Below are 10,506 nucleotides of genomic sequence, written 5' to 3'. Positions count from 1 at the left end.
TGATTATATTTATTATAAGTTGATTTAATTTACTATTGATATACAAATAAAAAATAAATAATAGGCTATTTTTTTTCAAAAGAAAAGTATATGTAAGGTGAGGGTTTTAGGTTAATTCTTATGTGTGAGGTTAAAGTAAATATTTTAGCACATGCAAAATATGGTGGAGCCTTAAACCAAAAAATAAAAAGAAGAATCATAAAATATGGTGGGTCTTAAATACGTGGGCACAAATAAATAGTTAGAAAAATTAAAGAATAATAGTCAAAATCTGCAAAACGGAATATGTGGGGTAAGAGAAAAAATAAAATAAAACGAATGGAGGCGAAATGGTAGCAAAACAAGAAGATGGTGGGTCCGGTTAGAGAGGTGAAAAAGGGAAAGGGATCATCTCTGGATCCCTTTCCACTTAATCCTGTCACATCCTGGCCCGGGATGGATCACTTCCCGGGCCCGCTCCACCACCGTAGCACGATATTGTCCGCTTTGGGGCCCGACCACGCCCTCACGGTTTTGTTTTTGGAACTCACAAGCAACTTCCCAGTGGGTCACCCATCATGAGATTGCTCAAGCCTCATTCTCGCTTAACTTCGGAGTTCCAACGGAACCCGAAGCCAGTGAGCTCCCAAAAGGCCTAGTGCTAGGTAGAGATGAGAATATACATATAAGGATCACTCCCCTGGGCGATGTGGGATGTCACAAATCCACTTAATATGGGATCCGGAGCATTGAAATTTGATCCAACTGCTACAAACAGGGGTCCTTTTAAAGTGATAATAATTGTAGCTGTTTTATCAAATTTCAATGGTTCGGATCCTGGACTAGGTAGATTAGGTGGAAAGGGATCCGGAGATGATCCATTTCCGTAAAAAAGCTAAACAATTGAAAAGTCATAAAGTTTTATTTAAACCTAAACGACGTCGGGTAAGTTTCAAACAGACTTCATCTTCTTCGCGAGTCTCCAGTGCTCTGAAACTTCTTTTTCCAGATTTCGTTCTGCACATAAGCCAGTTATCTTCGCCTAGCCCCGACCAGCTTTGACCAACTTCACCTAACTCTGCCTAATCCTGCATAGATCCGTCCAAAAGTCGCCCAATAAGATGTTCTACTTTCATTGGCGATTTAGACTAAATCCGAGCGGCACTCCACCGCCTAGCGCCTAGGTGCCGTCTAGGTTGATTTTTAGAACACTATCTATTACATGAGTGGGTCCTTTTTCAGTTCATTTAGATTACATGACCAAATTTGGGCGTTTAAAAAAACATTGTTTGACTCTTTACATATAAGACTCTTTGTCAATTTGTCTCCCTGTTTCATCCTCTCCCTCGCCCTCATTCTCTTCTCCTTTATTTCTGCAATGAACGGAGAAACAATTTGCTATTAAAAAAAATATTTGTGTAATAAGATAATATGTAGCGAACCTGGTTGAGAAGTAATTGGGAATTTCGTAAGATGGAAACTCTGTGCACGCCTCTCTAATTCTGAATTGAAATGAAATTTGTGGAAGAATTTATCAAACTGCAACTTCAATTTAAAAACTACAACTTCAATTTAAAAACTACAACTTCAATATTAAAGACAACAACAACTTCAATTTAAAGACTATAATCATCATCTTCATAATTCTCATATAATTTAAAGATAGTATGGAATGGTGAAAATTATGTGAGAAATGGTGTAGGAATGACTTAGGTATTTATAGGGAAAAAAAATTAGAATTTTTTTTTAAATTTTGTTTGAAAAAAATTCAAATGCAACGGTAACCTGGCATCAACATGATGTCATCTAGTCGTTGCCAGCTAGCGTCATACTAAAGCCATGTAGCTATTGCAATTCAAACTTTGGGCCGCCCGGGGTTGGCTGGAATAGGCCAGCCGGTTAGCTTGATTTCAAGTTTTTGGCCTCATGGGGCCAACAAGCCCATTGGCCTAGCCCTTGGTTGGAAACGATTTTCGTGTCATTTTGAGCTATTTTTAGCCCTATAGCCCTTTGGCCAAGTCGGTTGGAGATGTCCTAATATCTCTTTAGTCCAGCACGTCTTCCCCTTTTTAATTTTTTTTTCTTCTAATAAAAGAAATTTTAGATTTATGTTTTTTTTGACAAATTTGCCCTTGTGTGTTTTCATGTATCAAATTTGGTCAGGTCTAATTTTTTTTGTTTAAGGGGCTTTTCAATCCATTTTTTTTTTTTGTGAAGCCTTGAGACACCAAAGTGTGCTTCTACCTTTCTAATTAGATAAATTTAAACTATAAACATATATTAATCCTACCTCATTATTTCACCCATCCTCACCATTTAGACTAATCTTTAAGGCTTCGAAACCCTACCTTTAATACTTAAGTTCCATCATCCTTAAGAGCTAAAGTGCGATCCATATGAAGCAATAAATGTCTTTCCCTAGTACAATCTAGTCTAGTACTATTTGATGGTTAATTTGATTTTTGTTCTAATTTTGAATAAAAATATAAAGGAAAATATACGCATAATAGAGAATGAATAAAAGAAGAGTAGATAATCGAAGAAATGTGGAAAAGTATATATGGAATTGTATACAGCATGAAAATTAAAACTACTGTTCTAAAAATTATCGCTTAGGCGTTAGGACCTGTCTAACTGCCTATGCGTTAAGCTATAATCTGCCGCCCGACTATTAGTTAGCGTCTTTAGTCCATCACATTTTTCCCCTTTTTAATTTTTTTTCTTTTTTTTTACTTCTAATAAAACGGATTTTTAGATTTATGTTTTTTTTTACAAAATTGCCCTTGCGTGTTTTTATGTATCAAATTCGGTCAGTTCTAATTTTTTTTGTTTAAGGGGCTTTTCAATCCCCTTTTTTTTATTTTTTTTTGTGAAGCCTTGAGACACCTAAGTGTGCTTCTAACCTTCTAATTAGAGAAATATAAAACGAATTTCAGATTTATGTTTTTTTTTTTTATAAAATTGCCCTTGCGTGTTTTCATGCATCAAATTCGGTCATTTCTAATTTTTTTTGTTTAAGGGGCTTTTCAATCCAATATTTTTTTTTTTTTTGTGAAGCCTTAAGACACCAAAGTATGTTTCTGGCCTTCTAATTAGAGAAATATAAACTACAAACATAAATTTTAACTTTAAACATATATTAATCCTAACTCATTATTTCACTCGTCCTCACCATTTAGACTAATCTTTAAGGCTTCGAAACCCTACCTTTAATACTTAAGTTCCATCATCCTTAAGAGCTAAAGTGCGATCCATATGAAGCAATAAATGTCTTTCCCTAGTACAATCCAGTACTATTTGATAGTTAATTTGTTTTTCGTTCTAATTTTGAATAAAAATATAGAGGAAAATATACGCGGAATAGAGAATGAATAAAAGAAGAGTTGATCAGAGAAATGTGGAAAAGTATATATGGAATTGTATACAACATGAAAATTAAAATCACTATTCTAAAAATCTTCGCCTAGGCACTAGGCTCCGTCTACCTGCCTATGCACTAGGCTCTAGTCCACCGCCCAACTAGTAATTAGCGTCTTTTAAAACCTTATTAAAACCAAAGAATGAAAAACAATCATAAGTCATTTCCATTATCAATTTTTGTTTTATACATTATCCTTGCACCATGTTTCTTTATTCATCTTGTGTCTCATATACATTCCTTCTGTCGATTAATGAATCTGAATCAATATCATCAAAAAATTTCTTTCATATGGAGAATTATACAATCAGCAAGAAAGTAATCTTCTATCTTGTTTCGAAGTTTAGTTTTAACAATATTCATTGATGAAAAAGCTATGATGCCCACATGATGGTAAACGATTACTTCGTAGCCACTTTTTTCTAAAGACTCGTCATACAAGAAAGACATCACAAGAAATTAAGCTGCGCATTCAAATGGAAAACGAAACAAATTACATCTGCATTACATAATGGGAGACAAAATTTTACTGCAAAAATTTTACCAAAACCGTGACAGTCCGAAAGGAACAAAGTTTTCAATATTGTATATTCTGACTATGCAGCAACTCTACCACAGCAGACACAACTGCCTTTCCCTCGCTGGAGATGTCCAATCCTGGGTTGTCAATCTTGCTGTTCAAAAGCTTGTCGAGTTCACCACGCAGTTTCTGCAAAAAGCCATAACGAAAGACAAATATTCAGAACATTGTTTTCACTATCCAAATAAAATAGTGTAGGAGCAACTGCTGTCCTCTAGAGGTGATGGATTTAACATAAGATCTCGAGAGGCATTACCCGAATCAATTCTAGAACACTCTTTGATGCGGAGAAATGAAGGTAACCTCCAAGCATCTCAATGCCCTCCCCGGTCTTGCTCGGGATAAGACTACCACCAAATAGAAGTAGAGCATAATCTGATAAATTCGTAGAGTCTCGGATGTAAATGCTGGTTGTCTTCACTTTTTCACTATAAACCATGTAAGGGAGAGGGAATAAATGAACCCCAGCATTGACTGATGCAGGATGGATATCAACTTTACCAACTTCTTTAGTATAGAATGCTGTCCGCTTTCCTCTTCTTTTACACTGAACGACATTCGGATAGAGCCCAGCACACAGGACCGCACACACCATCTCCAAGTCATGGCTGTATTGATTGTAAGCCTGCACGCACGCACATGTTATATTTAGTTATTGCACATCATCCAAGTGAACTAAAAGTTAGACGCTGAAAACTGAAAATCAATTTTAAACTTTTCAATTTTTATGTAAAATTTGTTCCATATTGTCTTGTAATTAGGAAAAAAAAGCAGCAAGTAAACAGAACATAAAACGATTAACAAACAAGCCCTTAAAGGAGCTTACATTAGCACCCCTGGATTTGTCAAGAAAGCCAATATTTGATAATAGATCAAGAAACTGGATCCTCATATCTTCCATCATCTGCAATGTTACAGGGGATAAAAAGTTCTCCCAGCAGAACGACTTTCCTGCTCCCGCTCCATTTTGTTTTGCATCTTTCCATCCTTCAAAAGCTTTCACAAGAGCTATGTGATCACTGCAAGAAAATAAATAAACAGATACAATAATATAGAGAACAAGCTCAACCTTGTAACACTCAGCAATATGCCTCAGTTTAATGAGCTGTACCTGAAAGAATCACCCGCAAAGGACCTCTTTGCAGCATCAGCATCCTCTTTCCTATTTATTGGTAGTATAAATGGGTCACGATGAGCAAGAGCAGCTGCAATTGTTAAAGCAGGATTGAGGCATTGAAATATAGAACCCATTAAAAGCATCTTCCCAATGTTTGGATCCAATGGTAGCGTGCAAAGATGGCGACCTGTTACGTAAGATATTTGGTCAACTACCTGAGCACATATTCAGTAGAGACATAAGTTGCATAAAGTGATACATACCAAGCGGGGTAAGCTCCTCTGTGTCATCTAAAGCTCCAATGGTTTTGAGAAGTTCAATTGCATTTTGAACTGCAAGAGAATCTGGTGGCTGAAGTGCCTTTGCCAAAAATGACCCAACAGCTCCAAGTTGCAAACTTTTGATGTGGAGGCATAGCTCTTGCAACGGCGTCCGGAGGATTTCAGGTAATTGATATTGGAGCATTGCATCATGGATCATTTTCGGATATAGTCTGTAACAAACTCCAGGTTGCACACGGCCAGCACGCCCTCGCCTCTGAAATCATTGCACCAAAGCAATAAAATTAATGCTCATTTTACCAAACAAAAAATGGTTCCAGCTTGGTCTCAGCGAGTCCAAAATACAGGCAAAGCCTCATATTCTCTTACTTCTGCTAGTAAATTATACCTGATGTGCTGAAGCCTTTGAAATCCATGATGGTAATAGACAAGCCAACTTGTTTAAAGCATCATAACTGGTTTCCTTTGCCTTTCCGCAGTCTATGACATACACAACGTCATCTATGGTGATACTACTCTCGGCTATGTTTGTTGCTAGCACAATTTTTCTGAAAACATAAATACAAGGAAATTTAATATTTGGAAAACAGGTGAAGTAAACAAGATTAAGGAGGTCTTAATAAAATATAACAATATGGATCATGCAGGGTAATTTTGATTACCAACAAGTTAGCTCACAACAAAAGCACATATTTCATTTTCAATCAGTTCAAACAATTGATTCAACTGAAGAAAACACTAAGCATAATGATTTTTAATCGTATAGACGAGAGCATATGATCCAAAGGACATGGAGATAAAACATGAAATATAGAAGATAAGATCAAATGATGAATCTCAATGCCTAAACAGAATAGAACTTCAAATTCTTTCAACACTACATGCTTGCCTTTTATTAGGGGGAGGACGATCAAATATCTCTCGTTGATTGACGGTAGGCATTGACCCATGCAGGGGAAGAACCATATATTTTGTGGGATCTCCAAGGAATCTATTTCCCTTAATTTTGTCAAGTAACTTTGATATGTCATCCCAGCCCGTAAGGAATACAAGAATTGCTCCATCTCTCTCATTGCGACATATATGTTCAATTGTCGCCTCCACCTACAAAAGTTATGATGATTTGAATGCAAATTTGTTTTATCCATTTTTAATAAAGGACAAGAATTCATTTTCTACATAGAAAAACTTCCTTCAGCATGACAGCATATGCTCATTAGAGAGTGAGATGCAACACATTCTTCAAAGCAATGCTGGGGCTAAAGTAAGTGATTTACCAGCCCCAAATCAAGCTGTGAACCAGACCAAGCTTCAAGAGACTTTCTTGTAGCTGTGCTATAATTTTTGAACTGAACATCAATATCGGCATCCTGCATGTCCAAAGCATTATCCTCATAAATACTTAACACAAACAATATAGGAAATGCTCAAGCTAAAAATTATAAACACAGACATTCTTTTGATTATAAGTCTATGCCATCAAATATTTTAATGAACCAAGAGCTGTATCATTTCTCTAAACATGTACAAGTATTAAAAATGTGTACTAGAAGATAATTAGGTAGATTTCAACGAGGACATTGAGAATAATAAGGGAATGCTGGATTGCCTCAAATAATTCAGTTAAAGGATCTTTCTTGGAATCTTGCTGTCTCCTTCTCCTGGAATTCCCCCCCTCAAAGTTGTCAAACTCTGACTTGACAGCGTAACGAGTTTTCTCCAGAATATCTTCCAGAAATAACTCTGCCACAGGAAAAGTTAATCCCTGCCATTTGTCAACAACAATAACATTTAAACATGTATGTTAAATTTGAACTCAAAAGATTCAAGTAAATCAAAAGAAAAAGAAGAAAATTATACTGGTATATGTATTGTTGGGGAATTTCCAAAGTATCTGGAGAACAAGTCAGCATTGATGGTAGCACTCATTAGAATTAATCGTAGATCTGGACGCCGAGGAAGAAGGTCACGCAAGATTATGAGTAAAAAGTCCTCATTCATGCCTCTTTCATGAATTTCATCAACCAGCAAGTGGCTCACGCCCGTTAATTCTGGGTCTTGAACCTGTAGGTCAACATCAAATACAAGAGAGTTGTCGCGGATAGTATTAATTAAATGGATTAAATGGATTAGAAAGATTCCATGTATAATGGTGCCATTGGAATACAAGCATATTACCATCAATGATATAGCACTGACTTAAAGAGTATATTAAGGTAACTTAGAATGTATTAAATGTTACAAAGTTGTTACCACTACCAATATCATTAGAACTAATTTGAAAACTCGAAAAATATTCCCTAGATGATAGGGTTTAGCTTTTACAGAAAATAAACGGGAGGAGGTTTCCAAAACATGGACTAACAAATGTTCCAACACTCACCATTGTTTTGCGAAGTATAATTATACACTTTAACATTACTTTTCTGAGTGCTAGGATGCACAAAATTATAACTCGTGAATAAACAAAAACAACTTGTTTTCCCAGGGGAGATCTAAACAATTATTTATCTCAAGGTCTCAGAACAAACATAAACCTAAGGACTGAATCAAGCTACACATCAAGCAACATCCAAGTCAAGAAGTTAAAAGAAAAACATATTAATACGTTGTTGAAGGCTAGCTAGGGAAGAAAACAAGGACTAACCAGGATACCAGTCTAAACCAATTGTTGGAAACATAACAGAGAAAACATATTACCAACTGTCGAAGTAACACTCCAGTGGTGCAAAATAACAGTCGTGTTTGAGCAGAGCGCTTTGATTCAAGACGGATCTGATAACCAACAGTTTCACCAAGATTCTCTCCCCTTTCAGAGGATATACGAGCTGCAACAGATACAGCAGAAATACGACGAGGTTGTGTGCATATTATGTTGCAGTCAGCACCATGCAGACGTGAGATCTCATTTTCTAGAATAAATTGTGGAAGCTGCGTTGTTTTTCCGCAACCTGTCTCCCCAGAGACTACCAAGACCTGGATTGTAAACAAATTTAAGAAGTGTAAGCAAATTGGTGGCATCTTGGAAAAAAGGATCAGTTATATGGTAAACAGTTAACAGAACCTCTATTCCTGAACAGATTTGTAAAAAGTATCTAGTCATCAGATCAATATAGACCACTAGATCAAGATCAACTAAAATGATGAACACCTAGTCAATACTGTTGATATATTCCACCTTCATCCTTTATTCTTCCTAGCAAACACCTAAGAAATACTTTTCAAATTTTGACCTAAATAAATGTGTATCTTTATGCCAAATTATCGTGGAAGGTTGACAAGTGTAACCTAAAATTTACAAAAAGTAAGCTGTACACACATCTGGGGATTCATTGCAAAATTGCAATATGCCTCGTGAGCCATACCGAGCTATCTCGAAATGGTGTGGTATATTTACAAATACACTGACCAATGAATTTCATCTGATGCAACTCACAGAGTGTCCCAATTAGGTTCTCTCTCTCTCTCTCTCTCTCTCTCTCTCTGTGCAGAAGATGTTCAAACCATTTTTTTTTCCATTTAGACTATAATAAACATCGTAAATAGCAATTCATACAAGAGTTTGCATAGGTTCTGGATAAAAAGGACAATTTTAAATGAAAGTGGGCAAAATATTGCACCTGATTTTCTGAAACAGCTTTCAGAAACTCGGATTTCATTTTGAAAGCAGGAAGCTTTTCTCGAAACGATTGCATTGCTTTTAAACTATTGCTCACCTGCTCATAAGTAACCAATAGCACCGATAAATCTCCCAACAAAACCCATTAAACGAAACAAGAAGTATGATATGCATGTATGTACCTTCATTTTTTCCTGTTTCTCCTTAAGTTGAAGGCTGAGTTTCTCTTTCTCATTAACATTATCAGGCTCTAACTGGGCAACAGGTTTACTCGTAATTACGCTAGCTGAAGTTTGTCTGTTTCCCTGCCCTGACCCAGAAGGCCCATTGACAGATATTTCCCCCTGTGACGGCGAGCTGTGCAAAAGACTCCCAACTCTATTGGCAGTCTCTGTAGACATTTTAATCTGTACAAAACACAAAATGAATACTCCGGCACAAATTTGAAGCATTGTACCAAATATCATTAAGTAATGTCGTACCTCTTTCTGTGTGGAACCATGGCGCTCATCAAGATCTGCCCGGTAGTCCGGCAATGGAACTTTGCTGACCACCAAAGCCTTCCCTTTATTGTATGCATGGCTTTCCTTCCCCAAGCATAAAAAAACATGCAAAAAATGATATTGTAAGACTAATAAGCAGCTTTGCTTTTACCCAAAATATAAATAAGAGGACTATGCATTGCACACCAAATGTACGAAATAATGTCTTAGTGAGGCTACTTACAAGTAAAGCCCCAGTTGATAAGCCATGTCATATAGAATTTGCTGATCATTCCGGCTAAAATTACGCTTAATTACCATCTCCTGCTCCGCTCCGTTCTTCATCTCCTCCATCTTTCCCCACCATTCCGTCTCATCAAGCACTTCCATCTGCCAAGCATATCATATTCATTACATCTACAGGCTGTTCGTTATCCACTAGAATCCAACTTTTTTGTTTCCGAAACCAACAAGTCAAGGTGATTTAGCTACATTCATCATTTTCGAAAACTATAAATTCGTTTCAAATAGAATACCAAACAACCCATATCAAGAACTTCTATCTGCTATCCATATCATATCCATTATCATTAGGGCCTGTTTGGTACCCATATTATATCCAATTTTTGTTTGTTTTCGAAGCCAATGAGTTAAGTGTGTACCAAACAACTCCTTAATTTACCACAGATACTCTAAACTCTTCAAATTTCAATTAACCAAAGCAAAACACATAATCTAACGCACTGCCTACCTGGACAGCCTGCTGCCTCAGTCGCTCTGCGCGCCATACCGGGTCCCACCAACGCTGTTCTCCGCCGCGGCCGCCTCCACCTCCACCTCCCCACGACCGCCTCCACCTCTGCCGCCGCCACCGCGACCGCGGCGGCCTCCGCCAGAGTTAGGGCCGCCTCGGCGACCGCCTTGGAAGTTGGTGCGTCCGGACATGGCGAGTGTCGAGATCCTAGGGCGAAACGCGAAGATTTTGGGCGCGGCGAGGAGGTGTCGGGGAAGCGGGCAGCTTGTTGTTGCG

At 37.3% G+C, this 10,506-nt stretch overlaps 1 protein-coding gene across 2 annotated transcripts; it reads right to left on the bottom strand.

The window, feature by feature from the left end:
* Positions 1–3,785: 3,785 nt before the first annotated feature.
* LOC103935215 (DExH-box ATP-dependent RNA helicase DExH1) lies at positions 3,786–10,366 on the bottom strand. 2 transcript variants are annotated; one of them, XM_009344977.3, is made up of 16 exons: positions 10,228–10,366; positions 9,721–9,866; positions 9,477–9,576; positions 9,177–9,401; positions 8,996–9,091; positions 8,076–8,351; positions 7,236–7,439; positions 6,985–7,140; positions 6,653–6,745; positions 6,265–6,479; positions 5,764–5,923; positions 5,358–5,631; positions 5,089–5,281; positions 4,804–4,996; positions 4,234–4,602; positions 3,786–4,106 (listed from the first exon to the last, which is right to left on the bottom strand). In XM_009344977.3, exons 2-16 carry the CDS (start codon positions 9,864–9,866, stop codon positions 3,975–3,977), a joined length of 2,832 nt encoding a protein of 943 aa, XP_009343252.2. In that variant the 5' UTR covers positions 10,228–10,366; the 3' UTR covers positions 3,786–3,974. The 2 variants fall into 2 exon arrangements, with proteins under 2 accessions (XP_009343252.2, XP_048426505.1); XM_048570548.1 differs by lacking the exon at positions 10,228–10,366 and having other exon boundaries at positions 9,477–9,581; positions 9,721–9,858.
* Positions 10,367–10,506: the final 140 nt, after the last annotated feature.

This window comes from the organism of the source record quoted next, unplaced genomic scaffold (assembly GCF_019419815.1).
Source record: "Pyrus x bretschneideri cultivar Hongxiangsu unplaced genomic scaffold, Pyrus_bretschneideri_v1 Contig53, whole genome shotgun sequence".
Lineage (NCBI taxonomy): Eukaryota > Viridiplantae > Streptophyta > Magnoliopsida > Rosales > Rosaceae > Pyrus > Pyrus x bretschneideri.
Note: the sequence above shows the minus strand (reverse complement) of the source record. Positions and strands in the feature narration are given on the sequence as shown.

Coding starts and splice junctions, on each gene's coding strand:
- LOC103935215 (XM_009344977.3), bottom strand. CDS start 9,866: ATGGAAGTGCTTGATGAGACGGAATGGTGGGGAAAGATGGAGGAGATG. Junction 8,352..8,995: donor AAGCTGTTTCAGAAAATCAG/GTGCAATATTTT, acceptor TTTACAATCCAG/GTCTTGGTAGTCTCTGGGGA. Junction 4,603..4,803: donor ACAAATCCAGGGGTGCTAAT/GTAAGCTCCTTT, acceptor GCGTGCGTGCAG/GCTTACAATCAATACAGCCA.